The sequence below is a fragment of the Eptatretus burgeri genome, chromosome 15 (genome assembly GCF_056783735.1).
Source record: "Eptatretus burgeri isolate ZD-2024b chromosome 15, Ebu_testis_v1, whole genome shotgun sequence".
NCBI classification, from domain to species: Eukaryota; Metazoa; Chordata; class Myxini; order Myxiniformes; family Myxinidae; genus Eptatretus; species Eptatretus burgeri.
The window spans coordinates 57,253,483-57,271,349 of record NC_140975.1 but is presented as its reverse complement, the minus strand read 5'-3'; the positions used below and the strand labels follow the sequence as shown (position 1 = coordinate 57,271,349).

The 17,867-nt window shown below is 44.3% G+C and overlaps 2 protein-coding genes across 6 annotated transcripts in view; one reads left to right on the top strand and one right to left on the bottom strand.

Annotated features, from left to right (window-relative positions):
• LOC147012249 (metastasis-associated protein MTA1-like) overlaps positions 1 to 4,792 on the top strand; it is a 116,593-nt gene extending 111,801 nt beyond the window's left edge. For both annotated transcript variants that reach the window (XM_085856126.1, XM_085856127.1), the window contains one exon: positions 1,543 to 4,792. In XM_085856126.1, coding sequence (XP_085712252.1) covers positions 1,543 to 1,558 — 16 coding nt within the window. In that variant the 3' untranslated portion in view covers positions 1,559 to 4,792. The remainder of the gene's footprint in view (positions 1 to 1,542) is intronic.
• HAAO (3-hydroxyanthranilate 3,4-dioxygenase) overlaps positions 1 to 17,867 on the bottom strand; it is a 97,793-nt gene that overhangs the window by 2,021 nt on the left and 77,905 nt on the right. For all 4 annotated transcript variants that reach the window (XM_085856130.1, XM_085856131.1, XM_085856133.1 and 1 more), the window contains 3 exons: positions 13,323 to 13,468; positions 7,179 to 7,247; positions 6,984 to 7,066 (listed from right to left, as the gene is read on the bottom strand). In XM_085856130.1, coding sequence (XP_085712256.1) covers positions 6,984 to 7,066; positions 7,179 to 7,247; positions 13,323 to 13,468 — 298 coding nt within the window. The remainder of the gene's footprint in view (positions 1 to 6,983; positions 7,067 to 7,178; positions 7,248 to 13,322; positions 13,469 to 17,867) is intronic.

Genomic DNA, 17,867 nt, shown 5'->3' with positions numbered 1-17,867 from the left:
TACTTTAAAAACTGAAACAAAAAAATAGTTCATCGTGGGAATGAGAAAAAAAATATTAACCGAAAAGGACATCGAACAATGGTGCAAAGTAGTCTCCTATTCGTGGACGCAACGAGGAAACATCACCCACACCCTCCCCATCACGCTCACCTACTACGACTGACATGGACCTACTACTACTACTACCACCACTGACACGCTCACCTAATACTACTACTACTGATACTACTGACATTGACATCTACTCAACATGGAGTCTGGAACACTGACGGGTTCCTCTTGTGAAGCCCATTTGTATATACCAATTCCCCTAAACGCTGCCAAATTGCCATTATACGGTAGATGTAAGTTAGAAACACGTTCAGTAAGTGCTGTGGTCATCCGGAAGACGTCAATCTAATTCGTCTACATACGACAATGTGCGTTTGAGATACGTTACACATAGGTTCAAAGCACGCTACTAATAGGTTCAAAGCACACTACTCATAGGTTAAAAATTAAGTTTCGGGTATGCTAAACATTACCTCGACGTGTTTCGACTTACAAGTAACTTGTGTCAACAATCGCGGAGCGTGCCGAGAACTTATGCCAGCGTATGCGGAACTTGTGAGCCATACGTCGAGTACGTCGTAACATTTTCAGCATGCTTGAAATTTCACGACGTACTAGACGTGCCACGGAATATGACAGCATACTTCATTGTTTTTCAGCGTGCTCCTAACGTACACACAACTTACCCATACCGTATTCGACGTGTGCCAGCGTTTTAGACACATTTTTCATAAGTCAGCATACGCTGGCTAAATCGTCAAGGTGTGACTGCGTGGTTGACACTTCCAATTCTCAGGCGATTATGATTGAAATCGGCGTGCGGCAGGTTTTTAACAGGCTACGCCACGAGTTCGTCGGCGATACGTGCAGCGCGCTATGCCCAAGTTAAACTATCGTTGGGCATAGGTTGTGAACGCCGACAACAGGCTAAGCATTCGTTGGTATAAGTTATCTATAAGACACCGAAACGTTCTGTGCCCGTTACTAATATGTTATGCATACGACCAACACATTATGAATACGACCAAAACTTAAAAAAAAAACTCAAAACTTCAGCGTACGCCAACGTTTTACATACATTTTTTTCGTTGCCATTGCTGGCTCAAACGTCAAGGTGTGACAGCGCCTTAAGGAATCCAAGTGGTGGAAACTATTGAAAAGTACTGAAATCGGTGATGGCATTTTTCTCCATTGCCGCCCATGTTAAAATAATGGATTTTTGCATGTCTGCTTGTCTGATGTCCACACAAAGGGTTCAGTACTATCCACAATCTACCAGAAACTTTGTTTTACATGAGACATGATATTGGGTGCAGTAGAGTGCATGTTCAAAAGGAAATTCACAACAAATTGAAGATATTTGCATAGTAAAAACGGTCAAGTTGAAAGTTGCAAAATGTGCAATCAGTGAAATTCATGTGTGGTTATTTGGCACAGTTACTGTACTTTAAAAATGAATACTCATGTTTTTTTTTTTTTACATTATTGCAGTGCCATCACATCCTGAACAATGAGTGGCCCTCCAAGATGTGCTATTTGTAAGGACCCTGCAAAGGGGGGCGGACAGCCACCATCCACACTTACTGAAAAGGGGAGTGACGCCATCAACCGAGCAAGTAAATCCAGAAATGATGACATTCATACATCACCTGGGGAACTGGTTCATCAAGTCTGCCACAAGAAATATACCAGCCAACAACAAATAGCGAGAGCACTAAAGGAGAAAGAACAAGAGCAAGTCGACAGGCATGTGCGACTACGCTCAGCTGATGAGAAGGAGTTCCATTATGACAGAGACTGTCTGTCTGTTCTGTGGGAGGTCAGCGCATGTTGGGACCAAGAGGAAGAGTACTGATTGGACTGTATTCCCAGTGAGGACAGTTGAGTTCAAGGATACGCTCTTGAAATCTTGCAATGAAAGAGGAGATGCCTGGGCAGTCATAGTGAAAGCTCGTGTGTTGCATGTGCATGACCTGCATGCTGCAGATGCAGTGTATCACCAAGTGTGCAGTGTAAATTTCAGTACCAAGAAGCAAATGCCAGCAGCTCATCAGACCAGCGAAACTGAGGTAAAGAAAACAAAACTGGGTTAGCCATAAGACGAAGAAAGATTTAATGCCTTTCTGGAAGTTGCGAACTTTCTCGAAGAAAATGACAATGAACAGATCACGATCAATGATCTTGTTCGCCGGATGGAAAACAATCTCAAAGGCTCAGAATGTCAAGCATATGGCCACACGCAAATGAAGTTCAAACTGAAGGAACAGTTTGGTGACAGATTCATCCATACCGAGATTAATGTGAAGCCAAATGTGGTTACTTTCAGAAGCACAGCCAAAGCGATCCTCCAGGACTTTTATGCTCACAGAAAAGCTGATCCCGAAACGGAGAAGAAGAGGATTATTGAAACTGCTGCCAAACTTATCAAAAATAACATCAAATCAGTGGAAAAATACCATGATGTATATCCTGACTGTGAATCACTGAAGTCTGAAGAGGATGCCATCAACTTTCTTCCAGAAAGCCTCAGGGTTCTACTGAAAGGGTTGCTTGGGGTAAGAAATGCCGGCATGAAAACTGCCTCCATTGGACAAGCAATCATGCAGGCGACCCGACCAAGAGTTATTCTGGCGCCACTGCAGATTGGGCTAGGAGTCCAGGTCCACCACCACTTTGCATCATGCTTCCTGGTCGATACGCTTCACAAGCTTGGATTCTGCTGCTCCTACAAGGAGGTGCAAAGATTTGTTCGCAATGATGTAGTGTCGCTTAGAACTGACATTCCTGGCTTCTCTGGTGAGTTCGTCCAGTATGCCGCTGACAATGTGGACCACAACATTCACACCCTGGATGGCAACAACACCTTCCATGGTATGGGGATGATTGCTGCCGTTACACCAGCTACTAAGACCATCAATCCCATCCTCAGAGCAAAGGTCACCCCTGATGTATCCATGGTAGGAAGAGTTCCAATTCTGTTCCACAGGGAAGTAGGTGGTGGAACAGACGCAGTGACGTACCAGAAGCTTGTCACTATGGAGGCACAAGACCCAACGGCAGACCTGGATCTTATATGGAAGACAGCCATCATTTTTGCCTCACCAAGGCCAGCATGGTCTGGGATGATGCAGTTTGTACAGCATGGCAATCATCCAGGGAAATCATCCTTCGTCTTACTTCCAATGATCGACATGAATCCCAGTGACACCACATGCATCTTCTCAACACTGAAGTTTGTAAGTGAGCATGCCCACCGCCACAATGCCACACCAATCATTACCTTTGATCAACCAATATGGTGGAAGGCCCTCTTGATCATCAATGCTGAACCAGAAGGAAGTGACTTGAGCAACATTGTCCTGAGACTTGGAGGCTTCCACACCGAGATTAATTTCCTGGGGTCCATCGGGCATTTAATGGCTGGATCTGGGTTACAAGAAGTTCTGGAGCTCGTCTATGCAGACAACGCCGTGGTGCACATGCAAGAAGCACGACATTGAGTGCTCTGTTGCATGTAGCAACTGCAAAGGATCAGGGTGTGCAAATTCATTTCAGACTGAATGTGTTGACGATGACGATGATGAAACCAGTGGTTGAGTAACCAGACAACCTAAAATATTATGTTGCCTTATATGGTATAATAGTGCTGTTACTTTAAAATAATGTCCTCAGAAGCACATGACTTTTTATCGTTACCCATTATTAGTTGTGTTTAACATCAGTGCATGCACTATTAAAGTATATATGCCAGACCATAATAAATGGATTTAAATCATTTAGAGGTCTTATCTGAAGGCACGGGTCCATCTCAATAATAAAACCAGACCATCTTCTTATGGAAATGTGTAGTATTACATATATAGTTAGAGCGTTGCTAAATATCCCATTATAAAGTAGCAAAAAGTGGTACCAGAATACGGTTAAGAAACATTTTGGAAAAAAATAATAATAATAAAAAATTCAAAATAATTTTAATTTATTTTTAAAAAAAATTTCCACCACTTGATTCATTAGGACTTTTTATATGTTATACAGGACACATTTATGAATAATGAACAGTTATCAGATTTTCTGTTGCAATTTGTGTGAGGTTCAGTCCTTATTTGTCATATAATGCCTGGACTACAAACGAGATGCTCATTGTAGTGCAAGACATGTCCAAAATTGCCAATGCACTGAGGGTAGAGCCCTTGTTAGTGCGAGCTCGGACGGCGAAGCAGGTCTCACGGAGACACGTCTTCACCTTCCAAATGTTTTCAAGCTCAATTGCACAATAGGAGTGAACGAGTCATACAATCTTCATTCTTAACTTTTGTTTTGTTTTTAGACATAAAAAAACAAACTAGAATGATATTTGGTAGAGCATATATCTTTACTCGGCTGAAGTTTGTTTTGTAATGCATGAAGGGCCAGATCTGGATCCAGACCTTAATCGAATCGGCTTGTTCTCGTCACCTAACCAACTCTTCCACCAAGTTTTGTCCGTATCTGCCTACAACTTTGAGATATTGTGCTAAATATCGTTTTTGGTCCCATTTTTGAATGGTGAAGAATCACTTAAAATTCTTATATCTGGATGCTGATCTTTACCAAAATTGAATTGATTCTTCCGTGTCACACACCCAACCTGTCCACCGAGTTTTGTCCAAATCCGTCGATGGCTATTTGAGATATCCTGATCACAGACAAACAGGAGTAAAAAAAAAAATTATAACCTCCAGCCACCTTTGGTGGTGGTGGTGGTAAAAATGACAGCCAATTACTGTAATTCTTTGGCACATCAAAGGAAACTAGAAGACAAGGAATTTAATAAAATAAGGGAAAATAAATAAAAAAGGGGGAAAAAAACAATGAGATGAATGAAGCCTGATTAGATGCTCATCAGCCAGACACTGAGTAAGTTGATGAAGAAATTATCATTAGCAACCTAGGCTGCACAAAGAGCTGCTATTGTGACAATGAGCAGGTGCAAGAGACGTGAAGGCGTGCAGTGGGTACAGACAAGAACAAGACAGACTTGAAAGACTCGTGCCCACTCCCTCAAATCCACACTGAATCTTCTATTCTTTATCTCCCTCCGACTCTCCGACAACTCTAATTACAACCGTCGCAGGCAGATACTTCTAATCCTCACTCCTTGACACCATTCAGTCAGCCAGCTCAAGTAGAAGATACACATCAATATGTCAGTTTTATCCCTCTCCCAACGGTTCTTTTCGATCAGCCATATAGAGAGGACATGAAAATATACATCCCTCCTCCAGGCTGACAGGCAGTGCAGGTTGAGTTGAAAAGTCTGGAAGAAATTCACAATGACCAACAAAATAAAATGCTACCTCATTCGTCTTCTTTTGTATGCAGCATGTGGCTCAAGGTTGCATCACTTGCTGGGAGTGTGGTTGTGCTGCTGATGCAGTGCCCCCTTTAGACGAGAGCAGGAATTTGTAATTTGTTCCGGGTGCCAGCGATTGCTCGCCTACCCTTCATAAAGGACACCACAGAATCTTTAACATCCACCAACTAATGCCAGCAGACGAGACGCTTGTTTAACGTCCGTCCGAGGGACGACACACATTGAGAATCACCCTGCCTGGGAAACACCAGGATGACAATTTATAGCTGGGTCAGGATTCAAACTCTGCTATACTGCTCTAAGGTGAGTGTGCGTACCTCTAGAGTTTAGAGGCTAGACCAGTGTTTCTCAACCGGGGTTCCCCGGAACCCTAGGGTTCCGCAAGAGGTCGCTAGGGGTTCCGCGAGAAACAGTAATAAATAGGCTAATGTATTTTTGAGTTGTTTTTGTTTGATTTAATATTCTTAATTTTACTATACACGTACGGCATATTGTTGGAAACTCCTTAGTTATTATAATAGAGGCTTCAACCTCTAATATTATTTACAATTATAACAACCATAGGGAATGTATTTAACGATGTCTATATGGCGCCACTGTGAAACCGCCCTCACTGGTTAGTGGACGTCCTGTACGCAGTGGATTCGTGTATCATTGAGTGACTGACTCGATAAAGTTATTTTGCTATTGTCAATAAACGATGTTATTGTAATTATATATTTTCTTTATGTTTATATGTGTTATACATATGTGATATTGGTTGTTTATGTATTTTTTGTGTGTTTACAGATTTTTTTTTTGTGAATTAAAACCTCGGCATGAGGTCTCATAAACGAGCAGTATGTTTTTTTTTTCATTGCCAATAAATTTGACAAAAAGGGGGTCATTTTTTCCTTAAACCATACCAGGTATCCGAAAAAAAATATTATATTTACCACGTGAACTACGATAAAAATATAAAAGCTAGATATTAATGGTATATAATAATTTTTATGCAGGGGTTCCCTGAGACATGAAAACTATTTCAAGGGTTCTGCAAGGGTAAAAAGGTTGAGAAACGCGGGGCTAGATCATCCTGCCAGACCAAAACACCTGATGGCCATCTATAACTTACCCAACATGCCCCAACAATGTAATATTCACATTCTTATTAGAATCACCTCAACAAAAGTCAAACATCACTTGACTAGCTATACATGTGAAAATTACCATTTTATTACTAGTTATAAATACCTGTATATTGAAGTAACTATTGTGTGCAGCCTTTGGCTGCTGGGTTGCATCATTTTATGGTGGCATAACTGTGCCACTGATGCAGTGTCCTCAACTACCAGTACACTGGTACTCATTTCGCCAACTTCGGAAGGATGACAGGCTGAGTCAACCCTACCTGGTGTTGATTCAACGGTTGATATGAGGTCGACCTCAAGACCAACCACCTTAACCGTTAAGCCAACACCGGGCTTCAGATATTGAAGTATATAAAGTTGTGTCTTGGACTATTTATGAGCATCTCTTGTCAAATATTTAGAATACCGCTCATACGTAGTTTGTAATGGTTATCAAGACCTGCATTTACCTTGTGCCCTTAGGAATGAGTACACAGTCACCTTTTCCCAGAAGTACCTGCTCTTCACCTGAGGTCCCCTCTGACTGGCCCTCCTGTGCATGAAATCAAAGCAATGCATGTCAGTCACATCAAAATTTTTTACCAGCAATGAATAACATGAAAATGAGGTTGAGAGTTTTATTCCAAGATAGATAAATGACAAACCATCTGCCATAGCCAACGGTCAACTGCATCCATCTCCAAAATCATCTCTCCAGCTCTGTAGAACCTTGCCTGGTGAAACAAGGGTGCGATAAAGCTCAGCATTTGGGGCATTTTTCCCCAGGGTGCAAGGGTGAGGTGGTGGATAGGTGTGCTGTGGTGTAGATGGTGAGATGCTCAAAGTGTTTCTCTTCCACAAAGTTAAACATGGGACATGAGTGACAACACAGACATCTTTAACCCTTTTTAGCCATTAAAGGTTACAACACCATCTCCCTTCAACACATAAATAAACAGGACAACCTATCCACCTGCCCTTAATACATCCATCCATTGTAACCATACTCTGTGCAGAGCGTCAGTGCTGCCGAAGCAGTCTCCTGACCTATTGGCCACAATCGTGGACGGTTCGCCACTCTAACACAGGATACTCGAATGGCTCAATCATCCCAGCAAGCTGGTACTCATTTTGCTGACTTCAGAAGGATGACAGGCTGAGTCAATCCCACTTGGTATTAATTCAACGGAGAGCGGGATTTGAACTCAGGACCTGAGGATGCCACGTCTTCCACTCTAACCATTAAGCCAACACCAGGAATATTCCCTTTATACAGGGTTCAAAATTATCATTGGGATCTCTCAACGAACCTGAGTGTCTCGGCCTGTTACTTTCACATAGCAAACAGGATTGTGCTTGTTGACACCTCGATTCTACCACCTCATTTTTGGTCTTGCACCCCTCTCCCTTCTCTTGGCTCTGTCCCTCCCAGGTTTCTGCAGTGCAAGGTCTGCCAGTAACCCTCTTCTTGTTAAACTCCTAAAATCCAGGCTCACTGCTCACCTCCACTCATTTGTTCCTCTTTTCTCTTGCCTGTGTAATCAACTTCCCAATTCTGTTCAGTGCAATTCTTCCCGCCAAGGCTTCAAGACAGCTGTCCACCACGATACCTTAGGTCATCCCCCATCTATGCTCATCCACATTCCCAAACACTCCCTTTTCTCAGGCTATTGTGGTCCCCCTCTCTCTCCCTCAGTTGTTTTCGTTTGTTTCTTTCCTGGTTCAGCTCTCCTTTCCTCCTCTTATTGCTGTGTCTCATTCAGCTTCTTCAGCTTGCTCCCCTCCCCTTGATCTCAGTCTCACTTCTACTCTGCTGTGCTGTTGGTGTTTCCTCCTTTCATTCTGCTCTAGCTCTCCATCATGTACACAAAAAAGTCCAATAATCTATGCGAACACAAACAGGTGTCTCAGCCTCAATTGTAATAACTTACCCCCAAAAATGTAATGATATTGTTGCGGGCCGGAGGTCCAGTGGCGAGAACGACCACGAGGTGGGGGAGGTTACGTCATCTCCCACCAGACTCCCCGGAATTGTAGGCCATCGCTCTCGGATAATTCCGTGAGCCGGAGGGTCGCTGAACCAACTGTGGAACACCAATATCTCGACCGCGTGGTGTTGGGTCTTTTTGTCTGGAACCAATTTACCTAAGTAACCACACAGTCTCGGCCACCGGGGATCCACGCCCTCAGCACGTCTTGCTCGAACCGGGTCACTACCGACTGCGGTAGAGTTCCAACGACCAACTGCCAACTCCGGTTCGGGTGCAGTCGAGCGGAGCTGCCAAAGCCATGCCGGCTGGGATGAGCAGATTAACGGGAACAAGGACCCGGCTAAAACTCAGATCCGAACCATGCTGGACCAATGAAAGAAAGGACGGAAACAAACTGGGAACATTTCTAATAATGGTTTACTTACAATAAGGACACAGAGCAAGATTTATTGCGGAATATACAAGAAATAATTCACAATGATCAGAAATAAACACTTAAGCAGTTCTACTTAAGAGATGGCGCCACACACGCAAACACACACATAGATGAAAATAAAACCCAGGTGTTTTATTAGGACCCAAGCAGCCAGGGAGAGAGACGAGCTGGGGTCGCGGTTCGGCGGGGTACCTGCACGTTGGAGGGATGGGGTGCTCTGTGGTGCGGCACCTGCCAATGGCTGTGCAGCCTGGCCCACAGTCACACGCGTGGGGCTTGTGTCCGCGGAGGAACTTGAGGAGTAGTCGGAGTCCCAGGGCGGGGGTCAGGGTCGCGGACAGGACCCAGCAAAACTTCCACGAACGCCCCAGACTCCAGCAACGAATGCCCCATCTCCAATAAACCTCCAACGAATGCCCCACACAGAGCTGAACTCCTTCTGAAGTGAACTGAACTCAGACTCCAGCTCAGAACACACGATGCACACCAACCAACTCATTCCTCCAAAGAACTCCCCTCAAGACTGAGGATGGTGTCGTCTTTTTATGGGCCTCCCCGAACGGGGCGGGGGTTCGATGGAATAGACGTCACCGTCCGCCCTGATTGGACAGGGCCTCCACGTATCCGCCCCTTCTGGGCGGGGTCTCGGCATTATTCGGCATTGCGTGTTTGCACTCGTCGTGCAAGAGTAACAACGTTGAAAAGGAACGTTTGTGGAAGCGGCAAGGAACGGCTGCAAGATCTTGCCTCGGCAAGTCAGGCTACGAGTAGACAGTGTGTGGGTAGTGGATCGCAATGGGGGATGGGATGGTTGTTGGATGTAAAGATTTAATAACCTAACTAAAAAAACATCGCAACGCACACCTTTGATTCTCCCACTAGACAAAAGGAAGGGAGCTATCTTCACATGTACTTAACGGAATAACTGACTTTTGGGACATCTGTATGTTTGAATGCATATGGTTTCCAGATCCGTAACAATATCAAGGAGTGGGCAATCTACGAGCACTTATCAAATCGCAAGCACACACAACAATGGCCAAAACAGCAGGTACGATCGAATCAAACCTGAAGCTCCCCTTCTCAAACCCGCTTGCTGAAAAGTTGTCAATATTTTTGTGTGTATCGTGGCCAAGTCAATCCACCACTCTTCGACTGGTTTAGAATCCTTGGTTTCATGAATGTGATGTCATTGTGCTATGGTGGCCGATTTAGAAGGATGCTCAAATGGTTTCCCAGAGGTTGTGGGTTCAGCTCGAGTTTGAAGGTAGCAATATTAGGATTCAAATCTCCAGGGAGTCGAGATGAACTGTCATGATTGGATTGTTGGCAAAAACCAAGCTGGCTTATTAACACTCTTCAGGTCTGGAAAACCTGCCTCTCTCACCTGGACTGTTCGACATTGTGATGCTAGGCAATTATTTGTTGACTTGAATCCTGTTTCATTCTTACAGGACGTTGTTACCTCCGCCAACGAAGGTGGATGGAAATTATGTTTTCACCTCTGTCTGTCTGTTTGTCAGCAGGATTTCTCAAAAAGTTATGGGAGGATTTGGACGAAACTATGAGAGGTAGTATGTGCGACGACGACTAACTGATTCCATGTTGGTGAAGATCCAGATATATGCCTGGTGTTGGCTTAATGGCTAGGGTGGTGGGTTTATCATCCTAGGATCCTGAATTCAAATACTGCTTAGCCGTTGAAGTAATACCAGGTGGGGTTGACTGATCCTTCTGAGGTTGGCAAAATGAGTACCAGCTTGCTGGGATGATTGAGCCATTTGAGTATCCTGTGTCGGTGGCGACCTGTCCAGGATTGTGCCCAATAGCCCAGGAGACTACTTTTGCAGCACCGACGCTCTGTACAGAGTATGGTCCCAATGGATGCAAGGGTCCAGATATAATAATATATTTATTATTTTTGAAGTGATTTTTCATCATTGAGAGATAGGGCCAAAAACAATACATACCACGACATCTCAAAAAGTTACGGAATAGTTATGACAAAATTAGGTGGATGAGTTGGGTAAGTGATGAGAACAAGCCGATTAGATTTTGGTTCAGGTCCTGCCTATCGGTGGGAAACAAAACATAAACTGTTCAGCCTGGTGGAGGTGTGCGCTCTACCGAGTGCCGTTCCAGTTCTAAATACCTTCGGGTGCTTTAAGGTTCCACTTAAAATAAAATAAAAAATATTCCATTCTGTGACCTGGATATTGCTCATCACCGTATCTCTGGGGGGATCCTTCTTTTCTGCAGGGCATGCAACACTGGACCGAGTGGACAATGTGTATGTGCGTAAGCAGAGGCCTGGTTGTCAATGCTGGATTAATTTGAAAGTTTGCAGTCGACTGTGAGGTTTTTACCCAAAGAATAATCTTCCTGGTGTTGGTTGAAATAATATTCGTGTCATTGCCCACGCCACCAAATCCCAGCGATGTCCACAAAAAAGGTTTACGTCTCTACAGCATGTGTAGATAGCGGAATCATGTCAGCCTGAAGCTTTTGCGCATCTAACAGGTGAACGGCTCGATTCTGCCTCAGGCTGCTCCAGGCACAGAGCTTTCAGGCCAATTAAGGGGACAAGGCCTTAATTGTCCAATTCCAGGTTCCATTACTGAAAGAGAATTGCCTTTGAAAGTGGTGTCCTTTTTTGCTCCTTAAGTGAGTCATCACATTTTAAAGCATGGCTTCCTTCATTTCCAAAGCTCTTTCAAGCAAGAGTCGTCCTTTGGGCCAAATCTGTGCCTCGAGTCCCTTTCGGAGTCCAATTAAGGCTTAAACCAGTGGGCTTGCAGCTTTTATCAAATTTAACCGCCGCAACATTCGGTTTAAGGGTGGTGGGCTTGGGATCTGAGGATCTTGAGTTGAAATCCCACTCGGCTGTTGCATTAATACCAGGTGGGGTTGACGCTGCCTGTCATCCTTCTGAGGTTTGTGCCCAGCACCCAGGAGACACCAACGCTCTGCACGGAGTGTGGTCCTAATGGATGTATGGATGGATGGGCTTGGGATCCTGAGTTCAAATCCGGCTCGGCTGTTAAATGAATACCAGGTGGGTTTAACTCGGCCTGTCATCCTTCCAAGGTTGGCAAAATGAGTGCCAGCATGCTGGTATACGGTGTCGGAGTGGCAACCCGTCCAGGATTGTGCCCAATATCCAAGGAGACTGTTTAGGCAGCACCAACGCTCTGCACAGAGTATGATCCCAATGGATGGATGGAACATTCGGTTGGCATCTCAGTCTACAGATGAAAAAGCCTTTGAGAGGAGCAATTGGAGAAGATTGTGCACATAATATTTCATGGTGAAACAATTCACAGATTTAATGATCAATTCATGAAAAAAAAAAATCAACGGTTTCTTCAACAACCTCAACATTCGCTCAGAACAATATTATCCACATTTGCAGCACCAACGACCTTAAATAGCTGGAGGTTTGTGATCAGTTAGAATGTTGGTGTGAATATTGATATCAATTATATATTATCATCGATAAGACAGCGATTGCAATAAATATGATTTGGCAAGGATTTTTTTCCCTTTCTAAATCGATCTGAGGCTCATGGAGGAGCTTACACCTTCACCGTAGGAAGAACGAGGAAATTCGGACACATCGATGTACTTAGACACGAGTTACAAGAACTTTGATGGAAGATGATTTGTTTAATTGAAATTCGCCCTCAACAAGGCTGAGAGCCACTAAATGTAAAGGGTTACTGAGAAAAAGAAGAAGAGGAAAAACTGGCAAAACCTTCACCTCGTCCTGAAACAAGGAAACCTCTTCACAGGATCACTGTGCAAGAGGGGGTAACTTGGCCATGTGGAAAAATTAAATTTTCCTTCCCCCTTTGGGTGTTTTTTAGGAGACACCATCTCCGTACTGGGTAGCCGTTAGCTCTCGAAGGGAGCTCATCCGCCCTTTGTCAGGTGTTGTTTTGAGTCCTGGCATGGTGTCACAGTCACCCTCCACACTGACAAAGCCAGTGAGGGGTGTCAGTTTAATTGTCGACAACCGGAACATGCGGCTGGTACTACTGGGTTACATATTCCCAGTGGCAGTCCCAAAAGACTGACCTGACTCCCAATAAAAGGCAACAAATATCAACATACAGCATATGGGATTTGAACCTACAGGATCCCACAGTAGCATGAGCCATGTGCTCAGATGGGGACACAAAACGGGCTAATCGACCGAAGCATTCTTGAGTTACGGTTTCCAATTAGCAAGCTTATTCATCAGCAATTATACCGGGGGCACCCGGCGTATACCTGGCATTGAAATGCCAGAGACTGATTGGTGCAGTAAGTGGAAACAGGCTGTGCTGCACATGGCAGGTGGGATATATAGAAGTGCAATTGTGGAGGCCACGTGATCTTACCGAGATCTCCTTCCCTCTCACGACCACGGCTGAACCATTGGCAGATATCTCGTGTTCCAGTTGTTTCAGGCACGAGGCCAACAGGAAGGGCTCCTCAGGGACCGTCTCCACATCAACAATTACAGGGCAAGTCTCTGGAAAATCTCCTATGGAACACATGATGGTGTGTATGGAGGGAAGGGTGAAAAGGGGGCTCAATGATGGTGGATAACTCGAGTATGTTTGTACTCATAACCTCTCTAGGTTTGCTCTTATACAGTTTTACCATCAATTATCGATTGTAGTGAAATACCTGCGGTAATGTAGCTCAAGCAAAGGTTACGGTTGTCAATCATATTCATAAACTAGCAAATACCACCCATCACTTTGCTGACAAGAATACTAAAGGGGGAAGAAAATGAGGGGGGGGGAGAAAGAAGGGGAAAGAGCAAGGAGGGGTGGGAGAAGGGAAAACAGTGAGAGGAAGGGAAGGCAGACGTGCGGTGGAGCGTCAATTACGATACAGTCTCATCAAAATGATTCTGCATAGAATAACAGTGAAGATGGAAACAAAATAATGTCTGAAATACATTTTCAACCGGTCATACTAAAAATACCGCCCGGACATGTCCGAAAACAAACACGTCCAGAGACAAACTCACGTCCGGAGACAAACACCGGCTGGACGCATCCAGAGACAAACACCACTCGGACACATAGGGAGACAAACTCCCGATATCAGCAATTCTTCAGGAATTGGTAATCACACTGACTCCAACCTGCCAAGTACAGCACGTACTGTGTACAACCCTGAAACCTTGAGTGGCTTTCACTCTTCTTTTGGGGGAATTTCAACAAACAAATTATTAAAACAACGTTGCTATGATGAACAGGCATTCAATAATATGAGTGAGGAAAGTGAAAAGAAAAAAACCTTTATCGTAAGGAAATCATTGCACCTTGTTCCAAGTCAAGGCGTGGTTGAGCAGGCCAAAAAAAACATGGCGGCTTCAGACCCTAGTGAGGTAACCCAGGAAGTGCCTTAAGACCCCAGACAGCGAGGTGGCCGAGGATCGCCTGATGAAGGATATAATTAAATAAGGCCTTAATTATCTTTAAAAGGGGTGTTTTAATTAACCCAAACATCCAATTTTCACTCTTGCACTTCCTTGGAGTTGTCGTAGTATGCATGAAAGGTTTCAGGCTGCTAGGTTTTGTGTTTTTAGAGTTACGGAGGAGACACACTGACACACACACACACACACACACACACACACACACACACACACACACACACACACACACACACACACACACATTTATTAGTGGAGATAGAAGATTGCAAGAGGTAATTAATATTTGGCCCATCTTGCCTATGTTATCATCACTTCCCAGGGTCTGGCAGGAGAGCCGAGATGTACGTATGCACATTGGCCTCTGAGGGGTCGAGCCTGGGTTTGAATGTCGACTCTGCTGTAAACTGTCATTCTGTTGTTTCACAAGCAGGATGATTGTGTGTGCCATCACTCGGTTGGATGTTAAACTGGACGTCCCGTCTGTTGGCATTAGTTAATGGACGTCAAAGATACCATGGTGTCGTCCGTGAACAGTGGACGAGCTATTGCCGATATCTTTAAAAAATTCCAATTTCCTGCCAGAACCTACAAGGGGCACTGTGGCACAACCATGCTCTGCCTCATCAGTGGCACAGCCATGCTCGTTGCAGCCACAGGCTGCATTCGAAATGATTGAATGAATCACACCCAAGCACTCCAACTGAATGCAGGTAGTCCGATTACAGTTGACCTCCAGGGGATTTGGGTGAGGGCACCAACACACAATGGCCTATCTTTTTCCTCAAAGGATTGTCATGGCAAACTGAAAGCAGCTGTCCAAATATTGTGCTGAAAAGACAAGCAGCCAATCTATAACACTGTGTGTGTGTGTGTGTGTGTGTGTGTGTGTGTGTGTGTGTGTGTGTGTGTGTGTGTGTGTGTGTGTGTGTGTGTGTGTGTGTGTGTGTGTGTGTCATTGTATCTCCTCCATATCTCCAAAACTATGAAACGTAGCAGCCCCAAACTTTGCATGCATACTAAGGGAACTCTAAGAGTACAGGCATTTTAGCAGAAATATTTGGTCAACCTTCCACAAATTGCAACAAAAGCAAACTCAACACATTTTGATTCCTGGACATGTCCTCAGTGACAGAAAAAAAGTCCTAAGGGATCCTCCGGGGGGGGGGGGGGGGAAATCCTGAAATCATGGAAATCCAATATGGCCACCACCCGGCTTCGGGGAAAATGAGAAATTGTAAAGATTGATATTTTAAGATATAAATATATGTTTTTCTGCATTCTAATTGTTTCTAGTTATGGTCAGTATATTGATATACAAGAATAATTATAGAATATACCATCAGAGATGGGGAATCCCCCGCCATTGAATGAAAAAGGTCATACATATTCCAGATAATGAGGGAGGTAAATTGGAAACAAGACACCATTTGGTCATCATCTCGAAAAAGTTCCCCAGGGGTGAGGAACGTAGTAACCAAAAATAATTGAAATCAGATAATCAGTTTTCCATTTATTACAAAAAAACTTTTTTTTTCAAGATGGCCACCCCAGTCGGCCATCTTGGAGCCGGCCACGCCCAAAATGAATAGGGTTCTTCTTTTTCAGGTGGTACATGTGTGACCCAAATTTCATATCGATATGGTGAAAAAACAATTTTTTGAAGATGGCCGCCCCAGTTGGCCATCTTGGATCCGGCCACGCCCAAAATTAATAGGGTTCTTCCTTTTCAGGTGGTACATGTGAAACCCAAATTTCAAATCGATATGGTGAACAGTTTATGAGTTATCGCACTCACAGCTATAAATGTTGACGCCTGGACGGACGGACGGACAGTCGGACGGACAGCCGGACGACCTGGGTGACAACCATATCCCCCTTCCGCCACGCAGCGGGGGATAAAAAGTGAAATGTATTGAGGGTAAAATAAAAAATTATAGCTTTTTTGTCCAAAAATGTCAATTTTTTTGTCCCGGAAATTTTTTTTTACCTGATACTGATTTTGGCTCCTGGACAAAAAAAAGAAAGAAACGTTGAAGACACAAGATGAAATCAGGTCGATGGCAATACAATATAATTATGTAAATCATTGAAACATTACAAAATTCACAATTCTACTCGGGACAATCACATCTGCCTGACGGAGGTTTCGAAATGAAAATGAAAATTCGTATTAAACTCAGAAACTACATCCATTATAAACTTACTATACATGTTGAGAAAAATCAAGCGTATTAAAGTTAGAACTCGACAATGTCGTCATCATCCTCATCATTGTCACATGGAGTGTTTGTGCAGCCAGAGCCCCTGCAGTTTCCAAAAGCTGGAGTGCACTCAATGTTGTGCTCCTTGCATGTGCATCTCATGGTGCGACATTCAGCCTGGCAGTTGCACCAAATGACAGGCAACATCTTTTCAGGAGCAGGAGCTATTGATGTCTGAAGTGGCACAAAACCCTCATCACACTTCTGCCAACCCCAGTCTGTGGAAGAAGTATACAAGTCTGACGTCTTGAAATGAATCAAAGACCACCTTCAGAAGCATGCCGAGTCTGCAAAGATATCTTCTAGAACTTCAGCGCGCTGGGTTCAGTATATGGACATGCTAGACATTCTACGCAAATACATCCAGGCAGAGCGCACTGGGAACTGGGCACTACATCTACAGGCCATCCAGGAAATTCTGCCTTACCTGGCAGCCTCGGGCCACAACCTGTATGTCAAATCTGCGAGGGTGTATCTGCAGCAGATGTCCAACCTCAAAACTCAACATTGCAATGTCCAACAATGTTTTGATGAGAGGTTCCATGTGGTTCGACGAAGTTATCGCCTGTGGGCAGGTCTTTCATCTGACCTGATCATCGAACAAGTTCTGATGAGAAGTTTGAAGACCAGTGGGGGGCTCACACGAGGGCGAGGAATGACAGAGCAACAACAGCTGGTATGGCTACTATGAATGCCTGCCTGTGAAGAAATAAACCAGGCAATGCAGGAGCTCACAGGTGTGAACTACAACACTGGACAACAGAAGAAGGACATGACCAAGGCAAGACAATCTCGTGACTGGAAGGACACACTATCAGCTCTTCAGTATTTACAGGAACGGAATCCGTTCAGTAGTGATCCACGTCTGAGGAACATTGCCACTGGAGTTCATGCACACCCCACCGTCAACATCGATATAGAACATGCTGTAGAAGCCAAAACATTGAAATCTATGGATGGGAAAACACCTGCCGAGTACACATTTAAGAGGAAAGACCAAGTTGTCACCCTCGGCATGAAGTCATCTGTCAAGATTGATGGAGAGCAAGTCCAGGTTGACCCACAACTCTTCTTCCAGAGACTGATCACTGTTGCACAGACAGCAGAAGACTAGGGTCGGCCTTAAAATATGAACTGTGCAGCTATCCACCAGCCCTCATTGATTCCTCTCTTCAGCTCCGAGAAGCACACAAGCCAGTCTTTGCTGATGCCATCTGGGATCTTCTTGG